Consider the following 23,389-nt stretch of genomic DNA (forward strand, 5'->3'; position numbering starts at 1 on the left):
ATATGGATGGTTTAATACAAATCCACCACTAATGCACTATTATTGCACCCATGACATATTGGAGAATACAGCTGCCCCAAAAACTACCAGTCTGGAGGGGGCAAAACGTTACTCCTAGGAGCATTCTGTCCAAGGAGCAAAGCAGAGTAACTAAGTCGCTGCACCTAGTGATGGCAAGGTGCTTTCTTTTTGGTAAAAGATGCTGGTGATGATTAAAAAGGTCCTTGGTTTCTTCATACTTAAAGGTAAGGCCACCACCCCTGAACATTCTTAAAATCTGCCCACCCCCTGGCAAAGACGAATACAATCTTCAGGGGGCATTTTTGCCCCAGCCCCTAAAACTAAGTCTGGATGCCTCAACTAGTACTTCAACCTATCCTTAGTTAAGGGCAAGGAGGAAGGAATTTGCTTCAGACAGGGAAGGTGAACACGCAACTCTCTGGGTGCGCTTGTGATCTCTTAACCATGAAGCTTTCCACCTGGCACTGGTCTTTAGTGCCAAAGAGTTTCATCAGTTACTTGGCCTTGTAGAAGCACCACATCTGAATTGTGAAGAAAACACATGCAGAGGTGATACCACCTCAAATTGAAGCATCTTCTGAGAGCAGTGTTTATTGTTTGCTTTTGTGGAATCAGACAAACATTAGCTATTTATAATTTTGCAAGACTTGCAAGCCTGTTGCTGGCTGCCCAAATTGTGGGGACAGAACCAGATACACGCTAGGATTAAAAACAACTTCCCTGGGGTTTGTGAAGGATGTGTCTACTTGGGGTCCTGGCCTCAAAAAGGCTCAGCACCCTCAAAGCAAAGGGTCCCCAGGATCCTCTGATTCTAAGCTGGCCTTATCTTGGGCTCTACTTTTTTCATTCTGCTATTCCCTCTGTGCACCCTGCCACGTTTGCCTTCCAGCCCCTGCCAGGTGCTTTTGTTCACTCCTTTTCCCTTCTCCCCCTCCAGAGGACTTTGGAGTCCTTTCTCCAAAGCAACCTCAAGCAGCCTTTGCATGTTAGTCTGTCTCCCTGCTCCCGCTTCCAAACCTTGTCGGGGTCCAGGGCGAAGTCAGCATCTAGCAGCTCCCCCACATCATCTGCGTCGGGGTCCCCTTCGTACATCTTATAGGTGGGGTTGCCGATCTCCACATTCATGGCACCGTTGGTCATGCGCTGGTGTTGGAAGCCTTTGGCCCTGGGGGTGAGGAAGACGGGGATGAAGCGGAGGTCAAGGTGGGCTTATCATGCTGTTCAGAGTGGGGAGGAGCAGCAGTGACTAGACATTCAGGGCACTGTTCTCAGCAAATGCCAAGGTTGTACAAATGCTAATGAGGGGGGGCACTTGCAAGAAATCATTGGCAGGAGGGTGGGGTGCTTAATGTCTTCTGCATCTACTGATTACTGTATGCAAATACACCCCTCCAGAAAACCCCCACTATATTTAAAAAGTGAGTGCATCTGCAGGAAAGAACTAGCAGCAGAGGGAAGTTAAGCACCCTTCCCTACCCCACTTTATGTTACAGTGAAATCAGAGCACGATGGAACCCCAGGCTTCCTTTGTAATGGTGTAGAAAGGATTATGACATCAACAGTCATGTGTGTGAGTAATGGGAGAGTCACTGTCAATCCAAGTAGAGAGCACTTGCTTTCATGAGCCAATGGTCTGACTCAGGATAAAATACCAAGGTATGAAGGGATTGGAATGGGAGGCTGATGAGCAGCATTCTGCATCCATCCCTGATTGAACGGAACTAGATTTAGCATGCAGTTCACCGGCAGAGTCTATGCTGAAAACAGGTGCAAACTGGTCTCTTGTTTACTTCCATCTTGGCCATCATGGCCACTGGCCATGGACAGAGCTGGTCTGCCTCTACTAGCCCAAACTTTTGAGTAACCCACCATGTGTTTCTATTGAACTGCAGCAGACCTGATGATCTGTATGCTGAGCTGAAAATGTGTTTCCCCTCTTTATGGGTGTGACCCCTTAGTATGTTCTTGGGAACCATGAGAGTTCAAAAAAGATCCAAGAGGGCAGCAGGCAGGGCAGCTTCATCCACACACATCTCCCACAGAGAACCCAGATACCCCACTAGGGCTCTAAATATACCATGACATGAGGCAGATGTACAAATGACCAAAACGAATGAGGCCTCAGCAATGAGAAGCAGAATTGCAGCAGGTTGAAGCACGGACACAATCAATATTCATTCCCTGTTCATGGATGGTTACATCATGGGATGTGGAGGGCCAAGAGGAGGTTTTGTGTTTGTGCAAGAGGAAGTCTAGTTTAATATGCAACACAGAATCTAAAAGCTCCCCCATCTCCATGGCAGTAGATATGCAACACACTCAAACACCACCCACAGTCACAGTTCCTGAGTGCTTTGCTTACCCTTTAATCCGTTTCTTGTACCAGACCACAGCTCCTGCCACCAGTATCACCAGCAGCAGGAGGAGGATTGGGATGATGATGGACACGGTTCCTACAGGAGGTGGGGAAACACTGGTCACTGACTAGGAAGCGTCCCTCGTAGCCCACACCCCAAGACAGAGCAAAGATCTCATCAACACTAAATATGCACAGCCTGTCCCTTATGTCTGCATATATATTTCCATTTCTGGGCAAGATGGATACAGATGTACTCAAATATCCAAGAAGCAAAGGCATCTCATTTCCCTCTAGGTCCAAATGAGGACCAGTGTGGTGCATCGATTAGCTTATCAGGCTAGCACAGGAGAGACCCAAGTTCAAATCTCCACTCAGTTTACCTCTGACCGGTTAATACCATCTCCCAGCCTAAGCTACCTCACAGGGTAGCTTGTGAGGATAAAATGGGGCTGGGATGAGAAAACCCCACGACTGCCACCCTGAGCTCCTTGGAGGAAAGGTTAAGGTATAAATATAACGAACAGAGACAGTTTTCTGTGCAGGTGAATGGAAAACGTTCACTAGTACTGTACAGGGAAGAGAAAAAGGTGCAATCTGGAAAACTCTCCACCGACACACCTCTAGCTAGGAAATACACCAAAGACCTCCCTCTGTCTTTGTGAAGACATTTCACTTGATAATCCGATAGAATGTAGGCCTATCCATGAATTTTTAAAAAGTAAAAAAGTTTTCTATCCTGCAGCATTTCCGGGATGTTTACATGTAGGCCAAGTATTTTTCGCCTTGACAATGGACACTCACAAACGTTTGTGGAATCTGGACCTAAAAAGCTCCTGTGCCTACTGCACGCACACACACACCCCGGCCTGCATATAATTTAATAAATGGGCGCATTTCTCACAAGGTGGACATGCCAGGAGGCAGATTTCATGTGCCACTGAGGGCAGCAGAGTGGCAGGGAGACAGAGCTGACCCACAGGACACAATCCCCTGAGATGTTTCTTCTGCACAAACAGAGCTGAATGAGAACACAACCATGTGCTTCCTTTCACAGAGGGCAAGTCTATCAATGGTTTCTAGCCAAGGTGTCTCCATGTCGCCTCCAGCCTATGAGGCAGAGTTGCAGGGAGCATGAGCTGTGCTTGTGTCCTGCTGAATCTAGCAGGGCTCCTCTTATGCGCAGTGCTTCCTATTCATTTAAACAAGACATGCAGGGGAGCCTCTGAGTGGATTGTTCCCCTGTGTCAGGAAGGGAATAACCATTTGAATATACTGCCTCAAGGACCAGAATGCCATGGGCCATGTCCCTCTGGCTAGTATGGAAAAGTCACCACCCCTGCATGAACAGGTGTTCCCTGACTCTCTCCAGCTGCAGCCCACATCCACCTGACACACTCACACGCCCCCCATCAACCCCCACAGCGGCTGCCCTTGAGCCCCCACTCTACATACGGTTGCTCTGCTGCTCGTTGCTTGCAGATCTCTCACAGCGCTCCCCTGTCATCTCCAATGCGCACCTGAAAAGCAAAAAAGCATGTGGGTGTTCGTGGCTGTGGGATGGACACAAGCAAGAACTTCCTTGGGCAAGGAATATGCTGAAAAAGTGGTGTGAGGAGAGAGAGAGAGAGAAGGGGGCAGATTATGCTGAGGAGAACACTGGAGTAGCTGAATGGAACTCATGAGATACAGGGAAGCCAGGATGACTTCAGCAGAGGACTGCAGGAAGGGTGTGCAGGTTGTGCCATAATCCAGCATGCAGGAGTATCTCTCATGCAAAGCCCATTTTGGAAGGAACACAAGAAGCTGCCTTATACTGAGTTGGGTCCATCTAACTCAGTATTGTCCACAGAGATTGGTAGTGGCTCTCCAGAGCTTCAGAAAGAGGTTTCTCCCAGTTCTATCCGGAGATGCCAGGGACCGAACCTGGGACCTTCTACATGCAAGCCAAATGTGCTACCATTGAGCTATGGCCCATTTCCCTATGGGGCAAAACAGGGGAAATGGCAGGCAGGTCACATGAGATGGACAGCAGGAAAACTACACAATTCAAGGAAACAGGTTATTTAGGAGCACGCCTGTCTTAGTATGGAGGTGGGCTTGGAATCTGTGAGTTAGGAGAGCACAGGATAGGAAGCTGGGTGAAGACTTGTCTCACTGAAAGTAAGCAGGCATGCGCCCCCTCTCCCTTCACCCCCGTTCCCCTCCAAACTCACTGGCACTCAGGCATCGAAGTTTCAGCATTCATGGTGCAAGTGCCCCCATTGTAGCAGTAGTTGTTGCAAGTCAAGCAACTGGGGGCTATCCTGCCATCAGGGCAGCTGCAATGTAGAAGGGAGATGCGGTCAACGTGGCAGAAACTCCCCCTCCCCCTCCCTCTGCTACTGCCCAGAGTGTAAAGCACAACCAGTTACAAGTCCAACCTTTCTAGCCTATCTGTCCCCAGCAGCTTCCTGCCGTAGGAGCGTTAACCCCCCCCCCCCGAAACAGGCCTTCTCTCCAGCACAGCCTCTGCGTGTACCTCAACTTAGCACCCCTGCTCCCATCTTTTAATGTTCTGCTTGTGGGATCCTGTCCCAACCCATAACACACCAACCACAGAAACTGATCTAGGAGACCCCTCACAACTTAACAGCCAGGGATACTTTGGATGGGACTCCCATGGTGTCCCTTTGGAAAGGATACCAGACAGCCGTGTGCACACATAAAAGCCCCACAAATGTGTCCTGCAACATCACAGCAGCCCAACTTGTTGCCCCAAAAACCCTATCCTGGTTCCTCGCCACTTGGGTGTCCATGGTGACAGTCCAGTTCCCCCTGCCAGCTGCGTTGTGTGGTGCTTCTCCAATGCCTCTGTGGGCAGGGGAACCAAAGCACTCTTGACGCCTATCTCTCAGGACCATCTCAGACCTCCTCTACTTCCAACCCCCAAGCAACTCTTGGCACCTACGTGCAGCTGACGTTGCCAGTCTGCTGGATGATGGAGCAATTGCCCTTGAGACAGCGGTCACACTTGTTATGCTGGCAGCGGTCACCATAGTAATATGGCGGGCAGCGGCACAGGCGAGCTCCAGCGGCAGTCAGCTGGCACACACCATTGTTCTCACAGAAGTTTGAGCACTGGCCTGAGGGGTACAGAAAAGATGTTGCAGCACGAGACATAGGATTCATTCCTGAACAAGGTCCTGAGACTCTACCATACCCCAGGGTTCATAAACTTCATCTCCGTTGCACTATCTATTTAACATTTGTTCATTTATTTAACAATAAAAATATATTTTAAAAAAATCAATCACAAAAGGGGCAAATTCTCAAGTGCTTTTCTGACAGTCATCCCACTGATGGGGCACGGAAATTAGACCTCACACTGGATGGAAATGAAGACACAGTGATTCCCCTGCAATGTGATTTTTGCTGAAGATACCCAAAGGGACTCTGAATGTATGAAGAATTCAAGGTCCTCAGTTTGGTATACTAAAATTAAATCAGACAATAAATGGGATGTTTATCTGCAGGAATTAACAAGCTTCCCCTGCCGTCAGACATGTCTTTATTCAGCTAAGATTTCAAATGATTCGCACAGAATATGTGACCAGTAAATTATTTAATATTGTCTTGGCATATGCAGACGAGGCTGCATTGAAGACCTTGTATGCTAGACTACCCTCTCATTGCCCTTTTCATGTGCAGGAATAGATTCCACTATTCATTGTGTAACTTTTTTAGAAGGTCAATCAGGTGATTTCAAATCAGGCAGTTGCTGGTTGACGCAAACAAGTTTTAAAGGATTGTTTTATAAGCTCTAGCAGGGAAAAAGTTATGGGCAAGTTTTCTGCTCTATAACAGTGTTGACTGCCAAGGCGTTTTTGTTTTTTTAACTAAATGATTTGATCATTTGTAGTTCTGAAAATAGGTTTTCACTTTACTCTTGGATTGGATTGTTTGTTTTTGTGATTTATATTCTAAGAAACTAAAAAATTGGGCCGATCTCCCTGACATTTCCTCCTTTGGCCAGTGCGTGTGTGTGTGGGGGGTCTGCTGTGGCCTTGGGAGCTGGCAGGCACTTACGGTATTGGCACTTGTCACCGATGAAATCAGTTAGGCAGCGGCAGTTGGGCTGGTTACCCTGGTTGACGGTGCAGCTGCCGTTGTTGAGGCAGTAGTCTGTGCACAGCTGCTTGTTGCACCGAGAGCCAGTGAAGCCGTTGGGGCAGCGGCAAGTCGGCATCCCTGGGGTGGGAGGGTAGAACGCAGGTTATCGTTAGCAAGGCTGGGCCCATATAACTGACTTAATGCTACATGGACTGCTGCAGCCAACAAAAGGCACCTGTCCTGCATATGTTGTTGTGACTTCAAGTCCCACCAGCCCCATTCAGCAAGGCCAAGGGTCAGGGATGATGGGAGTTGTAGTCCAGTGACATCTGGATAACCACATGTTTTCCCCACCACAGGCATAACAAGATCTTTGAGGAAACCCAACAGCCAGTTGAATGTATATGGTACCTCCTGGGAAGTGGTGATCCAGGAACATGGCAGACAGGAGAATATTTTACCACTCTTGTATTTCATAGAATCACAGAACTGTAGAGTTAGAGGGACCCCAAGGGCAATCCAATACAACTCCCTGCAATGCAGGAATCTCAGCTGAAGAATCCCCGACAGATGCCTTTCCACCCCTGTTGGGACTTAATCCCATATTTTTAAAAAAACATTGCCTCAATTTTATTGTTTAACTTTGGGGAGATTATAAGTGCATATGTTTTACTAAAACAAACAAATAAATCGACAAAGAATCTTTAGATGGCAGAAATTTTATTTTGTTACCCTGGGATCCATTTTTTCCTTTACTGCAGGTGTGGAGCTATGGAACTGGATCTGCCCCCCCCCAGGCCAGTGGGCAGGGTCACCTGTCAACCACATGATTCAACTTCAGGTGAAGAACTGGGAGCACTCTCCATGTGGACTCATAACTCTTCCCTTGCACCTCTGGCTTTAAGCTTGGAGTCACACTTTGGGGGGGGGGGATCGGCTCAAATGGGGAGCTCCGATTCCAGCGGCATTTGCACCTGGCCACTTTCAGCAGGTACTGGATGCACGAAGGAGCTCCTGAGTGCAAAACAAGTCTCCCTTGCAGGCTGGCATTTGGCACCATATTTAAAAGGCACATGCAAAGAACAATTGGCAGTCTGCAGGTTCCCCACGGCTGTTTAACTGCTGCTGGCATGAGCCCTCAGCTCCAGTTCACTTCGGAACAGAGATCAATTTCTTTTTTTTGGCCACAAACAATAGGGAGCTGAAAAGTCTCAAACCACAAATGGATTAATGCAACTTTGCAGAAGTCCATCCTGAAAATCAGATGCTGAATTTTAACTTCAGCACTTGAAGCAATGGATCTCCTTGGTTCTCGTGTCTCCTCCGCTGCCCTGACTCCAACCCTAAGTTACACCTTCTCCCAGCACCCCACCCCACTCACCAGATGGGGAAGCAGCACAGGTGCCCCCATTCTGGCAGTAGTCAGAGCACTGGTCATGCTGGCACTTGTCCCCGATGTAGCGCGGCTGGCACCGGCACTTGGGCTGCTTGCGGGCATTCAAGAAGCAGCTGCCACCATTGAGGCAAACCAGGTCGCAGGTGTCGGTGGCTGGAACTACAAGAGAGAGAAAAGCAAAGCAGGCAAGAAAGTGAGGGAGATACTCATTATTATTTATAGTTTACTTAGTGTTGTCACGGACTGGCTGAATGCAGAGGAATAGTGGGAGGCACCCGATGGGGAACTCCCCAAGAGACGAAGGCTCAAAGCCTGAGGATTGGTGGTGGGATGACGATGAGGGGTTAGACAGAGAAGAGGGAGAAAACTGGGAGAAAGAGGTGTCAGAAGCTGGAGAGGCAACAGGGTTTAGTGAGTAGGGAGAATCTGTAGCAGAAAGAATTCCAGAATCAGATGCAGAGGTGGAAGCAGGAGAGGAGGGAGGCCAAGAGGCAGAGATGGGTCAGGCTGGTGAAGAAGCCATGTCTCTCCCTCCTACTGCAACAAGCTCCTCCTGGTTTCCCAGGACCAGAAGAGCTATGAAGAGGGAGAAGCAGAAAGAGGTGTGCTGGCGGAGTCTCAGATTGCTTGGAAAGGATCCTGGGGAAGGAAGAGATTTAGTCAGCTATGGGGAGTGTCAGCATCCTTCGGGGGTCGGGAAGCCAGCTGGCTAGCCCCCAGCTGGATCATGCCCTTCCAGTCGTGACGATCCCCCGATCTCTGGTGCGACGTAAATCAGTGACTCAGACTTCAAAGCCTGAGCACACTATATTAGCAGAACATACTGCACAAACAGAAGTGGCGTGAGGCTTGTGGAAACATACTAACAGCTACAGAATTTTTAAGCATAAATCAGGACAAAGAAAACATGTCATCTCTCTTTCGTCTTCTCAGAGAGTCAAAAGCAAAAGCTATACACACAACGGAAGTTCCCAGCAAACTGTGCTGGAATGTAAACAGACATGTGACACGTAACAATCCCATGTCTGCTCCTTAAGGTGGAATGGAAATTTCCAACATCCTCCCCCTTTCCATGTAACCTCTGGCGCAATATTTCAACCTAACTGCAACTGCTGTACATAAATCTGAAGTTGTTCCCTGTTAACAACTTTAGACAACAGGAATCTCGTTTCATGACATGTAGGACACCTGAATGAGTCCTTTCCAAAGACATTCCCTTGCATGATGTAATTTTATCTGCAAGTACTTGGTTCTTTGCTTGCAACTCTCTGAAGCTAGCAAAGCCAAACAGGACCTGTTGTCTTGATAAACCTGTATAGGATATTTCACATTAACCCTGACGTCCTGAAACAGCTGTAACAACCGTTCACAATCCATAAGTGAATATGAGAGTGCATTGAGTTCAGCTTCACAAGAACTCAGGCTCACTGTTGTCTGCTTCTTGCACAGCCAGTCAAACAGACACTGGTTATACATGTAGCACACCCTGGAAGTGCTTGTGCCATCTGTGGTGTCACTTCCAAAACTTGCATCTGCAAAAATCTCAAGACCTCCAGACTTCAGATTAGTGAATCTGAGTCTGTAGTGCATAGTACCTCTCAGGTAATGTGCTATGCGCTTGAGAGCTTTCCAATCCTGAACAGTAGGATTGTTAGTGTGTCTGCTAAACAGATTAGTGCTCACAATCCTACTGTTCAGAATTGGAAAGCTCTCAACGGAGCATTGCAACATGGCTCCCTCTCTCTCTAGCATCAGACAGCAAAGAGAAAGAACAAAGGACAATAGTCCCACTTCATGGACCACAGTAACACAAACATCCTGTCTCCGTCACTTCCTACTCTGTGGAGTCAAAACTCACACCGTCAGGTGAAAGACAAGAATCCCATGACCGCAATCACAGAGCAGGAATTCTAACATCGAGGTGGGGACTGTTAGCTCTAAAACTGCCTCATAAGGGCAAGACCTAGCGAAAAGAGTTGCTGTGCTCATTAGGCTTGTCACTCCTAAGCTGGCCTTGGTTTTTTCTAATAATAAGTTAACTTCACTTACTCAGTGTTATTTATTCCTGACAAGAGCCATCAGTGTACATGGGGTTTTGGAGAGCACAAGAGAATAGTTCATGTAGCTTGACACAATGAAGTCTAGAGGAATTTGTCTATTCCTCCCCCATCTCCAAAGGAGACAATAGATTTGGGAGTAGGTATTGCCTATGAAAGGCAAAAATAAATAAAATAAAGAGTGTTTATATGGCAGGAGTTTGTTTCAGCCTCAAACTGAATAGCCCCAGGATGCATATGAATTTTACATTGTATCCCTTGGTTACTGTACAAGCCCTCAAGTAATAATTCCTGCATTTACCTCTCGATGATGTAAGCCAACCTCTGGCTAGGCATGAATCACTGGATCTAAGCAAGAATCTGTGAGGGAGTTCACAGCAGCTCACCTCTCCCATGTTGTGGGGAGGGCAGATGGCAATTGGTTCAAGGAAAGGACAACAGATCAGTGGCAGGGCACATGCCTTGCTTGAGGAAGGTTTCAGAGTCAACCCCTGGCATCTTCCACTAAAAGATCAGATACTAGAATCAAGTGAAAGTTCTCTCTGTGACCCTGAAGAGCCACCACCAAGCAGAGCAGACAATACTAGATGGACAAATACTATAATGTAGTGAAAGGCAGTTTTCTTCCTTGTATAATGGGAATTTCATGTCCTACAATATCTGCGAGAGAGGCCCTGCGGCAAGGTGTGTGTTCACAAGCAGCACAGGGCCTTTTCAGTAGTGGTCCCTATCCATTGGGATGCATTGCCCAAGCAGGTAATTCTTCAGTCTCAACCTCCTTCCTCTATTTTCATTTTTAAAAAGTGATTGGTGACTGCCGATTTGGTTGTAGGATGTAATCCCTATTTGCTCTTTTTAATTATGTGCCTGAAGTTTTTCATTCTTGTTTTCATCAGGGTACTCTGTAGGATTTTCAGTGTGTAAGCTGCATGGAGTGAGTCCACAAGCAGGAAGGAACTTAACATCACTTATTCTCCAAAGCAGACGAAAGGATGTGAGTGAAAACTGGAGCAGGAAAGAGACTCGTTGCTGCCCTGGGAACAGAGTCAGATTTCCATGCAGCTATTGGCAGTAAGTTTTTGCCTTTCCTGGTTGCTTCTCCTGAAGAACAACAAACACCAGCCACTTGGACAAAACCCAACACAGTGGGTTCCAGTTGCGCCAGGGATCTTCAGAGAGCAGAAAACGTTCATCTAGCCTAGTATTGTCTACTCTGGCAGGTAGCAGCTTCTTGGGGTCTCAAGAGAAGAAGCCTTTCACATCACCCAATCTTTTTTTAAACTGGAAATTCCAGGGACTGGACCAGGGAGCTTCCTCATACAAAGTGTGTGCTCAGCTTCCGAAATATGAACCCAGAGGCAGCCAAAGGCATAACGTGGCCAGTATATTCAACACAAACTGATGGTGACTCACAAGGTCACAGGGGCTGCCCGCACTGGGAACTGAGGACGACTGAAAAGAAAAGTGCAGATTTCACTTCCTGGGCCAGGGGTTAAAAACAGAAGGCATTTTAACAGAGGGCAAAAGCAGTATGGTTGAGGAAGGCAAGACATGCCTCATTCTGTGTGTGTAAGCACTTACCTACAGGTGAGACGGTAGGTGAGGGGACGAGCACACAGGTGCCATTGTCCAGCCTCCTGCCATTGGGGCAGGTGCACACAGGGCCGCTGGGACTCAGGAGGCAGAGCCATTCACATTTCTTCCTGTCGCAGGGGTTGGTCACTGGAGAGGAAAGATGCCAAGCAATAAGAGTTCAGCAGAGGCTCTTGCTGGACGGCAGCCCCTCTGCTTCTCAAAATATGGTCTGAAAGAGAACTTGCACTCTCCAGCCTCGGAACTGCCTCTTCCTCCCCTGGTTTCTGAATGGCCCCTCTGCTATCCAGCCTGCTCTCTCCTGGCTCAGTGACCACTGTGGCCATATTTCAGGCATAGGCAAACTCTGGAACTCCAGATGCTAACAGGACCAGTGGTCAGGGATGATGGGAATTATAGTCCCAAACATCTGGAGGGCTGGAGTTTGCCTATGCCTGCCATATTTTCTCCATCAGTTTGCCATCATGTCCCCTTATCATCAAACTGCAAATACCAAGAGCCCCCAGTCTAACTAACTGCTGTGTCTGCTGTGTTAATTGATTTATCAAGTTGGACTGAGGAGCGTCCATTCAGGCAAAATCATGTTACTGAGAACAGCATTACAACTAGAAATTAATGCAGATTGCAGAAAACAAACGATTCTATTGTCCACTTTCCAGCCATGCACCTGCATTCCCGGCAGGAATCCGACCATTGCTGGAAAGTCCCCAAGGAAGCAGATTTTGCTACCTGCCTGGGCAGCCATCTCTATTCCTTCCCCATGTCGAAAAGTAAGATTCAGACTCACAAAGACATCTCCATATTATCTCTTCAACCTCAGATCTATTATGGGTCTCCTAAGTTGGCATAGCATGAGGTCAACATGACTTCCTACCCTCTTTTGCTATGCAGCAGAGGTCTAGACTGGGGGGGGGGGGCGCTGCCCCAGGCACATTTTTTTGAGCAGGCGCAACCAGATGCCCACACGACAGGCTCCTTCATTGAGGCTGGAGCTGTGAGGAGGGCAGCTGCATCCAGGCCAGGCCTTCAGGGCTGTGGTAGTGGCAGCACCTCCTTGTCCTTTATGGCTGGGTAAGGGATGCTCTCCGCTAGGCTCTGGCGTGCGAGGGAGCTGAGGAGGCCGCAGCTCCACTGCTGGGTCAGGCCTGACCCGGGGCTGGAAGCGGCAGAGAGGAGGTGGCAGCATCACCACACCTCTCCTCTGCTGGGCTCCAGTGTCCAGTGTTGCCATGTCAGAGCTCCACTCCCAGGTTATGCCTGACCTGGGGGCAGGAGAGGCGGCGGCAGCATTGTCATGGCTCTCCTCCACTAGGCTCCAGCGCATGAGGGAGCTGCAGAGGCAGCTTCCTCGCGGGACAGCCCAGCACCGACGAGCTTCCTGGTGCAACACTTGCCCCACCCACCTGCAACCTACCTAAGCTCTATGAAGGCTTGATGCCCCAACATGCAATACTAACCATCTGGCTGTTTATACTGGTGGTACAGCACCACATCGGTGGCATGGTTGAGTCCAGCTGTAAGGTTGGTGACAGACCCATTACCAAACTTGTGAATCTTGAAGATGCGGTTGTTGATGTAGGTGACGCCGTAGATGTAGTCTTCAAAAATATCAATGCTGAAAGGGTGGCTGAGCCCTGGGGTAGAAGGGGGGTGGAAGCAGTGTTAGAAACTGGCTAATGGACACATAATTCAGGATACTGGAAGGATCTTGAGTTCAGTTAGGTGAGCTGTGGAGGGGTGGGCAGGTAGAAGATGTTTCCCATTTTGGGGCATTGTGGAGAGGCAAGGGATTCAGAATCCTGTGGGAATGGCAGATAAAAACACTCTCAAGTTCTCTTAATAATGAGGCCATTAACTGGCAAGCTCTTCTCAGCATAATTCTTTCAACACCAGCTGCAGTACTACAATGGGACCAAGATGCCTCTCTCTGGGAAGAGGTGGAAGGAGACTGAAGGGGGGAGGATGGTGGGTCTAGCACTACAGCTGCTGCTTTGGTTTGTGTTAAGGGGACTAACCATGATCACTGTGCTGCCCTTTGGTCTTCCTTATTTTTTTGCCAAAAGCAAAAAAGGGCACTGGGAACACAGATCTAGAGGTGGAGGAAGAGCTATGGAGGGACTGAGCACACCGAGACCGGCACCACCCCATGGCTTCCCCAAAGCTTCATCCCCCTGCACCCACCACCTACCTTTCTTGCTGTCAATGGCCACCACTGGGTCAGTGCCATTGAGCCGGATGCTGCCAATCACTGAGAGCTTGGCATCAGCCCAGTACAGGCGCTCGTTATGGTAATCAACAGCTAGACCTGCAGGCAAACAACAGCAATTTATGAGTGAGTATCAATGGTGACCTGTGGACCATATATATGCCTTAAGTGTCAAAAGTATGAAGTGGGCTTCCCAAAGGATATGGAGCCTGTTGCTTAGGAAGGTGTGCAGCCCCCCCTCCCCCAGGCTGGCCTTCACATGTCCAGCCAGGGCAAGCAGAGGAGCTGAGACTTTCCAACCCTCCTAATCTCTCTGGTGGTGTATCAGTCAAAGGCTAAGCAGCCCTTCCCCTAGACAGGGTTTCCCAAACTTGGGTCTCTAGCTGTTTTTGGACTATGACTCCCATCATCCCTAGCTAGCAATCCCTGGGTCAGGTCCAGCTAAGAGCTAAGGAAGCAGAACTGGGAAAGAGATTCCTGTGCCAGAAAGCCTTGGGAATGCCTGCAAGAAACAGGAGGCAATGTAAGGAGATGAGCTAACAGCCACAAGGCAACTTCTGACGTTCCCACGTTTGGGAAATTTACCCAGTGCTATCAATGAAACTGTGGTGTGTTGATACAGAAAAGAGGCAGCCCTGGGCAGGGCTGCACAGCGTGAGTGAGGCTCGACACTCACACACCCCGACCAGACTGACCTGTTGGCCACTGGATGTTGTCCTGCACAAGCGTCTCCCTCAGGGTCCCGTCCATTGCCGCCGTCTCTATCTTAGGGTGGTTCCCCCAGTCTGACCAGTACATGGTGCTGGAAAGAGAAAGCCATGCTGTGAGGTGTGGAAGGGAACAGAGAGTTGCAAGAGTAAACTGTGGTGGGTCTTGTCTTACCCTCGGAGCGGGTCCACCACGATGGCATGTGGCTCGTCAATCATGCCTGAGATGAGCGTCTTGCGGTTCTCGCCCTTCATCTGTGCCACTTCGATGACGTCACGCCCTGAGTCTGTCCAGTAAATGTTCCCAGCCACCCAGTCAATGGCAATGCCCCGTGGCATCTTCAGCCCTGAGATCTGCAGGAAGAAGGTGAGCACCGAGAGTTTGGCCAACCTCAGTTCCAGCGCCCCCCCCCCCGCCCCAAAGCTGCGTTATCTCATGGGCAAAGCCTGCCACTTACATTGAGGTGGGTGACGCCACCATCTATCTGCCGCCGATTGCGATTGGAGGCACTAGAGCCAGCAGAGGATGGCAGCTCACGGCAGGAGATGCGCCCCGTGTGCCAGTTGGTCCAGTAGATCTTGTTGCCCTTGACGTACACATCCATGGCAGCAATGCGGACAGTTTCATCCCCTTGGAAGGCAGGTTCATAGGCAGAGTTGGGGTTGAAGGGGTACATGCTGCGGATCTTGTTGTCGTCAGCAATGTAAAGTATCTGGTAGTCAGACCCTGGAGAGGAAGAGGAAGAGCATCAAAATGGGAGGGGACCTCATTGCAGTGAAGCGAAAAAGCTGGAGGAGAGGAGGGTGATGTAAAAGGAAGTTTGTTAGGCAAGACAATGCAGTTGGCAAGGCACCAATATGACGTACTCTGTCTTAACTTGGCAAGTCGTACTTTGGGCTCATCCAGAGATCCTTTTGCATTGAATTTTCCAGGCACAGGCCAGTGCTTCAAAGCTCTGTGTCCAAGCAGGTTTTTTTGTCTTGGCACTTTCCTCAGGAAAACCTGTGTTTTATCACTGAATAGGAGCAAATGGCAATCTGGAGAAAACACCACCACTGTTTGCTCTGATTGAGCGGTAAAACATGGGTTTTCCAGGCAGAGCACCGGGACAAAAAGAAACCCCTTGCAAATGGAGCTTTAAAGCCCAGACCCATGCCTAGAAACACAACACAAAAGGAAGTCTAGATGGGCCCTTTGATGCACACCGTGATTGCAGTCCAAAAGCCCATGCTCACTTGAGACGTCCACCTGCCAGCGAAGTCAACTCTGGGGAAGCCCCACTGACTTGCATGCATGAGCATCTTTGGATGTGGCCTAGAACTGAAGGCCTTGTACGAAAGCAGACATGACTGTTCAGAGCATGTATCACACACGTGAAAATGGGGAGGGGGGTCACTCTTAGGGTCCCAGGCTCAAAGAGAATTGGCAGGCACACAACAACCCAACCCAGTTAGAAACTGCATACATTTTAAGTAATCTTTGACCCCTACCTATTGGCAAGGTAAGCGGGGGTAGGAAAAGCAGCCACTGGACATGATCCAGCCAAAATGAAGCACTCCCAGTGTTTTTGATGAGAGAGTTAAGGTTGTTTCTAGTTCACTCCCACTGAAATATATCACTGCAGTTCAGAGGCGGTGTGTCCTGTTTCACTGCCTAAGATGAAACGGAAAGGGCTGCTCTGCCCTGCCACAGCTGCCATTGCCTGCTCTGCCACGTGCCCTGCCACATCTGCCGCTGGTGGAGAAGTGATACCACCATCAACAATGATTTGAGGCAATTTGGGGTGGGATCTTGCCTGAAACTGGCACCACTGTAGCGGAGGCAGGAGGGCAGGTGGGAAACCCATGGGGGGCTTCTGCTGCCTCAAGCAGCAGCCTCACCCTGCTGAGCTGACTCCCCTGCAGCTCCTTCAACAGTGGTCAAAGGGTTCGTAAAAATAAATTACAGCCCCTTTCCCCACTGAACTAGGAGCAAAGCTGAGGAAGGACTGGGGTGCCAGGTAGAGTCTTTGGCCAACTGAAGGAATCTACTTGGAAAGAAGAGGAATTGAGAGATTCTGGCCGGGAGTGTCTGTCCATGAGACGTCATGCCTGAAGTTGTGTGTTACGCTAAGCAACGCCTTATAGCATGTGTCTCTTAAACATCATGAGCATGTGTACACACCCACACCCACCCCCTTCATTGCCTCTGCAACAAAGCTCCCATTAGCCAAGCTCACTGGTACCTTCTGCCTTGCACATGTGATGGGTCTTCATGAAGTTCTTGGCACAAGTGCACATGTATGAGCCTTGCGTGTTGTTGCAGAGCTGTGAGCAGGTCCCAAAGTTCAGGCACTCATTAACATCTGGGCAGAGTAAGGGAGACACATATACAAGGTTATTGGAGGCAAATGCCAGAAGCTGAATTACAGAGAGTAACCACCTTGTAGAATGATGTCTTTGTGCAAAACAACAGCGCACACGTCCCATCCTGCCATCGTCTCCAGTCAAATAGAAGCAATTTCTGTAGTATATGGAAAAAGCCAAAACGAGGTCCCAACACCATCCAGATGTGGAAGATGAACACTTCTGCAACAGAATTGCTTATGGCTATTAGAATCACCTACTGAAGTGTTCTTTAACCCTGGGTTGCCAGACCACAACTCCCATCATACCTGATCACTGGAGAAAAATAGGAGTTGTAGTCCCAAGAGCATCTGGGGACTCAAGGCTGAAGAACATGGACCAACTGCATAGTGACTTTGGCATCAATTGTAGAGAGCAAAATATATTTCCCCCCTCTTCCACCCTCTCCAAAAACCTATTTTGAAAAAACTACAGCAAAAGATGTGTGCTTATCCAGTACTATCGTGTATCTTTTAGGGTCAATTCTGGCACAATGTTTTTCATTTGGGTGCAATTCCTCTAAGAGAATGCATTTTTTAAAAGCGGAAACAGAAAAATCCATTTAGATTTCCAGAAGAATGTCCACAAACACGATACCAAACCAGATTCCTGCCTGTAGACTTTCCCTAGCAACGCACCCAGAATCCCTCTTCTGGCTTTTCCACTTTCTGTGCTCTGCTCATCTCATTATTGTTAGTTTGTAGGAGCCTGAAAGTGGGACCTTGTCTTTTCAAAGCTGTTTTTGTACAAGCACTACAAAAGGATGCTATGGCTGTAGGCAATATTCGCTCATATATAATTATTTAATACCATCATCTTCTTCTTCGTCATTCTCATCAAGCTGAATCTCATAATCACGAGGATTTGGGGTGGCATTCACCCTGGGCAGCTCCCTACCAATCAGGTGTTAATTTACTGCTTTATAGCCGATTGCAAAAATTGACTTGTCCACAGTCACTGTCATTAGCCAGGGAGCTAGGATGAAAGACGCAATAAACTCAAATTACAGCCCCTGCATGCCTGGCAGATTGTGAATGCCATCAGCCCATTTGTTGCTGTCTATCAATACAGCACCGCGTGGGACGCGGGTGGCGCTGTGGGTAAAACCTCAGTGCCTAGGACTTGCCGATCGTATGGTCGGCGGTTCAAATCCCCGTGGCGGGGTGAGCTCCCGTCGTTCGGTCCCAGCTCCTGCCCACCTAGCAGTTTGAAAGCACCCCTAAGTGCAAGTAGATAAATAGGTACCGCTTTATAGCGGGAAGGTAACGGCGTTTCCGTGCGCTGCGCTGGTGCTGGCTCGCCAGAGCAGCTTCGTCACGCTGGCCACGTGACCCGGAAGTGTCTTCAGACAGCGCTGGCTCCCGGCCTCTTAAGCGAGATGAGCACGCAACCCCAGAGTCAGTCACGACTGGCCGTACGGGCAGGGGCACCTTTACCTTTACCTTTATCAATACAGCAGTTCTGCCTGGCGGCCTGACTCACTGCCTTGCCTTGCCTTCCATCAACCACATGTGGTTTCCCCTCCACAGCTATGGACACATTCTTCCCTTTTATGTAATGCTGAAGCAGTTGCTTCCCTAACTTTATTTACTGAACACACTTAGATCTCGCTCTTCAGTCTTCCCTCACCTGAAAGAGCCCTCACTATTGCTGCCACCCGTTTCCTCTGGGCTCAACCCACAGAATCTCACAGACAACTTCAAAGGGGCTCACAAAGAATTTGAGGCGACTTCACGCTAGTGGCCAGCTAACTTCTGGCCTTGGCAGAACCTGTCTTTTGGCTCAATACCTTGGCAAGAATTCTTGTCTGGCACTTTCTGGAAGCCAGGGCGGCAGGTGCAGTACACAGATGTGGGGGTCTGGACACATTTGGCTTCTTCGCCACACATGGTCATGTTGGCCTTGCAGGCAATTGGCATCTTGAGATCTGCAGGCAGGAGACGGGAGCAGACAATCTTGCATCAGTAGGCAGAAATGGCAAGAGGCAAGAGAACAGCAGGAGGAAGACTGGGAGCATGTTTGTGATCGTCCAAGCCACATACATCCTCATTATAAGCTGGTCATACTGGGCTTATAATGCTCCCCTCTCCACTTCACCCCCAAACAAAACACCAGCTCCTCTGCTTGCCCAAAGGTGTACATAGTGCTTCAGTGATTCATCCCCTCACCCGGCAAGCAACTATCCTCATCAGACCCGTCTCCACAGTCATCAAAGAAGTTGCAGCGAAGCTCAGAACTGATGCATTTCCCGCTCTTGCAGAGGAATTCATTCTTCTCATGGCTGCAGCTCCTGGGCCTGGTGGTTGGCAAGTCTAAGAGGTTGCAGAGATGACAGTGAGAAGCGAAGAGAGCGTGTTGTGAAGTCAAAGTTATCATCTGCCTATTCTTTTAATTCCCCCTCCCGCCCAAAAAGCAGGATACTGAATCTTAGAGATGTGACTGGGCCATTCAAGTCAGAAAGACAGCACAGAGCAGCCCCGCCTACAGAGAACCATGCCTGTTGCACCTCGGCATGAGTCATTGCTCCGGGCATGCTTAAAATGATGAACCACACAAAGACATTCCAGAAATGTGAGTAATTCTTACTCTTTCATAATATGAAAGCAAACCATAATTTTAATTCAAGGAAGCATTAGCACAGGGATGGGGGAAAAGTGCCTCTCTACATGATGTTGGACTACAACTCCCATCATCTCCATGCAACCATGGGCCGTTCTAGCTGGGGCTGATGGGAGTTGGGAGTCCAAGAACACCAGGAGGGAAATAAGTACCTTAATCCCTGCTGTTACAGCTATGGTTTGGCACTAGTACGGGTGACACAGGACTGGAGAGTTGTCCAGGGGAGGGTGGAGAAAGCAAGGAAGGCACTCACCACAGAATTGCTCATCAGTGCCATCACCGCAGTTGTCGATTCCATCACACTGGCGGCCAATCCAGAGACACACACGGTCATTCTTGCAGCGGAACGGTCTGTTGGGGGGACACTGGAATTTCACTGCACCAGTAAACAGAAACAAATGGTCAGAGTGAATGTGGGAGCCAGAGGGACATGGAAAGGTATGGGTGGCTGACAATGCAGGCCTTGCCTCTCTGCCTGCCTCTGCCTCCCCCCGCCTCCATCCTGCATCACGCTCCTCCATTCCTGGGCTGTGATTGCAGCTTTGGAGAAAACAAGCAAGGATCTGGTTACACAGTAAGACATGAAGCTGCTGTCTAGGGATCCAGGCTACTGTCCCACATAGGTTTTTATTTATTATCTTTATTTATTAAATTTGTATACCACCCTTCATCCGTAGATCTCAGGATGGCTCACAACACAAAAATATTAAAAAAACGCAAAAAACATATTAAAAACAAGAACAAAAACAAAACAATATGCCCCCCCAACACATTTTAAGGGGCATCGGATGTTAATTAGCCAAAGGCCGGTTTGAAGAGGAACATTTCCACCAGACACCTAAAAGTGGAGAATGAAGGCGCCAGGCGATCCTCCCTGGGGAGAGCATTCCACTGCAAAAAGCGCCTGTTCTCATGTTGCCACCTTCTGGACCTCTCACGGAGGAGGTACACAAAGAAGGGCCTCAGAGGATGAGCTCAGGTCCAGCCTTTCCCAAGATCTTCAGCCTGGGGGTGGGGGACCTTCCCCATGTGATGTGGATGCTGCCCTTCACTTTCTCAGTTCTGCAGAGCAGCAGGCAGGGAAGAGTATGAGAGGGAGCGCCCAGAGGGGCAGAGGCACTCACAGCATTCCTCAGGGTTCTCATCTGAGTTGTCACCACAGTCATCTTCACCATCACACTTCCAGGCCAACGGCTTGCACAAGGTGTTGTTGCACTGGAACTCGTCCAGGGGGCAGGTACGCACTGCAAAGTGGGGAAAGAAGCCCAGTCACATCAGCTACAAAACCTCCTCCTACAAAGCACGCAATCCCTGGAGGACAGGGAGGGAGAAACTGCGAAGGTGTGACACTGAGAGCCCTACTTGAGCTGCGAGTACATTTCAGAGGTCTTTAATCTTGAGCAGTGAGGAGTTCCACAACCAGTTCCTTGCACATACCACCTGATTGGGGGGGGGGGCTGGTGCCAGCACCTGGCATCTTTGGCAGCTGGCAGGGGACCCCTTGGAAATTTTGTTTGGCCCAGCATTCCAAACACCTAGATCAAGTCACTCTTTTAACATCCCATAGTCCCTTCAACTAGTGTCACTCAGCACCAGGGCCCAATGACGGACAGAGGAAGTGTTGCCTAATGCCCTCTGAAGCCTGGAGGCAACGCTGCACCTGCTTGCCAAGGGTTGCATACAGGCTGGGGGAAATGAGAGCAGCCTTGTAACTTGTTACTTGGCACTCGTTACAGCACTGATGCTTTGCAGGTACACAGCGGCTGAAGCCAGTATGATATCCTCTTCTGAGGAAGAGGGAGTAAGAGGGGCGTTACCTCCAGTGCTGCAGTCCTCTTCATCGCTGCCATCCATGCAGTCGGCATCAGCGTCGCAGCGCCATCGCAGTGGGATACAGTGACCGCTCTTGCAGTGGAACTGGTCTTGATCACAGCGAGGTTTGCATTCTTTCTGTGGGGAGAAAGCAAAGGAAACAGGGTTACCAAATCCCAGGCAGGCCTTATTTGGATAAGTGAATACCTAAAGCACCCAGTAACACACTGTAAGAGTTCTTATAACCTCCATGCCCCCTCCCTGCCTATTTACAGTAACACTTCACCAGCATTCAAATGAAGTTCCCCACACCTTTCCTAGAGTTAACCTGCTCCCAAGTTTGCTCCTACAAGAAATGAAAGCAGGCAAATTCTGGTGTTCTCTGATTGCTTAACACTTTGCACCTGACTTGCTCCTTACCTCATCAGAGCCATCAGCACAGTCATGGTCCCCATCACACTTCCAGCGGCCTGCAATGCAGCGCCCGTTGGCGCAAGAGAACTCGCTTTCAGAGCAAGGCCTGGGCTCTGTAGGCAGAAAGAGCGCATGAGCAGGTGAGATGGAAGGTTCCAGCGAGCACAGGAGCGTCTTCTGTTAAGTCAGGGAATAAACACTGCTCTCTATTATTCCCAGGGCATCCCTGGAAATATTATTATTCAAACAAATCAGTGTCTTTCGACTTCAATACGACAAAGAAGAGAACACAGGAGAGGCCACAAAGGACTTGGGGTGAGGGAAGAAGAAGAGGGGATACATGAGTGGTTTCTGGCTACATCAAACCCCCATTCTCCACACAAGCAGCTTCTGGCAGACAGTGGCAACCATCCCAGTCACTCTGTCTCAACTGGGAATCCCAGGAGTGGAAAATATGAGGCAGTTCTGTTTGACAGCCAAAAAGCATCCCCACCTCCCACCACCCATAGCAGCTTTGCAGATGCAGGCAGCAGGGAGAAGAGGAGGAGGAGGAGGAGGGTGAAACCTTATTTATACCCTCTAGATCACAGCTTTTGCAGCTTTGCATCGCTGCAATAGCTCAGTTGGTAGAGCATGAGACTCTTAATCTCAGGGTCATGGGTCTGAGCCCCACATTGGGCAAGAAGATTCTTGCATAGCAGGGGCTTTGACTAGATGACTCTTGTGGTCCCTTCCAACTCTACGATTATATTATCCACCTCTATTTCCCCAAACATCTAAACATTCTCAATGTGTGTTGTGTGACATCGCCATGCTGCAAGTTACATGGTCCTTTTCTTGCCCCACTTAAGCGACTGTCACTAGGAGAGCAGGGAAATTTGCTGTACGAAGATGACCTGTGCAGAGTTTCACTTAGATGCTCCAGGGGAGAGAAGGAGACACACAGCTGACCATTTCTCCTGCAACCTTGCTTTTGGTATCTGCTTGTTTGATGGCAGCCCCTCAAAATATATTTTCAATCAATGTTATTACAAGTGTTACAAACACAGGAAACTGTCTCATTCTGAGTCAGACTATTGGTACGGTTTGCACTCTCTGGTTGTGGCTCTCCAGGGGTTCAGGCAGGGGACATTCCCAGGCTTGTGTAGGAAATGATGGGTTTTAAACCCGGGACTTTTTGCATAGAGAGCATGTGCTCTAGCACTGAGCTATGGCCTTCCCTCTAATGCTGTTGCTTTTTGCTCAGGCAGGGCCAGTGTGGTAGGGCAGTGCCATGTCGCCACCCTCTTGACACCATCATTGCTCCTGCTTACTGGGATGGGGCAGGGTGGCACTGAGGGTAGGGCTGCATGGGTGCACTCGTGGAAGGCAGGGTGACTGCGCAGCCTGCCTGGTCCAAGTGGCAAGTGGCAGCAGCATTGAGAGGGCAGCACCCTGCCTGTTCCTGCCTTCGCTTTTTAGTGATCTAGACATACAAGGTACCACCCTAAGGGATGCCTTGGGAAGCCCCACCCAGTTCCCATCGGTAATGGAAGGCTTGCTAAGGAGAAACTGGATGGGCACACTAACTTCACCCAGCTGGAGTGGATGTGTGTCCTAGTTCGCAAACCTCTTTATCCATCAAATAGGAGAGATACAGCAGATAAATGAGAGAAGGCATTATTATAGCCTGCTTTGACCTTAGGGATGGCCGGGAGTCAAGCAAAGCAGCACACAGAGAAGCCCTCTCCA

The 23,389-nt window shown here is 49.2% G+C and overlaps 1 protein-coding gene across 12 annotated transcripts in view; it reads right to left on the reverse strand.

The window, feature by feature from the left end:
• Positions 1–18: 18 nt before the first annotated feature.
• LRP1 (LDL receptor related protein 1) overlaps positions 19–23,389 on the reverse strand; it is a 312,513-nt gene continuing 289,142 nt past the window's right edge. For all 12 annotated transcript variants that reach the window (XM_083599706.1, XM_083599705.1, XM_083599704.1 and 9 more), the window contains 20 exons: positions 21,665–21,771; positions 21,250–21,382; positions 20,557–20,676; positions 19,686–19,808; positions 18,982–19,125; positions 18,603–18,740; positions 16,654–16,773; positions 14,887–15,155; positions 14,604–14,782; positions 14,417–14,523; positions 13,704–13,820; positions 12,973–13,149; positions 11,504–11,644; positions 7,851–8,024; positions 6,446–6,607; positions 5,328–5,502; positions 4,594–4,698; positions 3,833–3,897; positions 2,384–2,474; positions 19–1,186 (listed from right to left, as the gene is read on the reverse strand). In XM_083599706.1, the coding sequence (XP_083455832.1) occupies positions 931–1,186; positions 2,384–2,474; positions 3,833–3,897; positions 4,594–4,698; positions 5,328–5,502; positions 6,446–6,607; positions 7,851–8,024; positions 11,504–11,644; positions 12,973–13,149; positions 13,704–13,820; positions 14,417–14,523; positions 14,604–14,782; positions 14,887–15,155; positions 16,654–16,773; positions 18,603–18,740; positions 18,982–19,125; positions 19,686–19,808; positions 20,557–20,676; positions 21,250–21,382; positions 21,665–21,771 (2,903 nt within the window). In that variant the 3' untranslated portion in view covers positions 19–930. The remainder of the gene's footprint in view (positions 1,187–2,383; positions 2,475–3,832; positions 3,898–4,593; positions 4,699–5,327; positions 5,503–6,445; positions 6,608–7,850; positions 8,025–11,503; positions 11,645–12,972; positions 13,150–13,703; positions 13,821–14,416; positions 14,524–14,603; positions 14,783–14,886; positions 15,156–16,653; positions 16,774–18,602; positions 18,741–18,981; positions 19,126–19,685; positions 19,809–20,556; positions 20,677–21,249; positions 21,383–21,664; positions 21,772–23,389) is intronic.

Source organism: Podarcis filfolensis (assembly GCF_964270895.1).
Source record: "Podarcis filfolensis genome assembly, chromosome: 2".
Taxonomy (NCBI): domain Eukaryota; kingdom Metazoa; phylum Chordata; class Lepidosauria; order Squamata; family Lacertidae; genus Podarcis; species Podarcis filfolensis.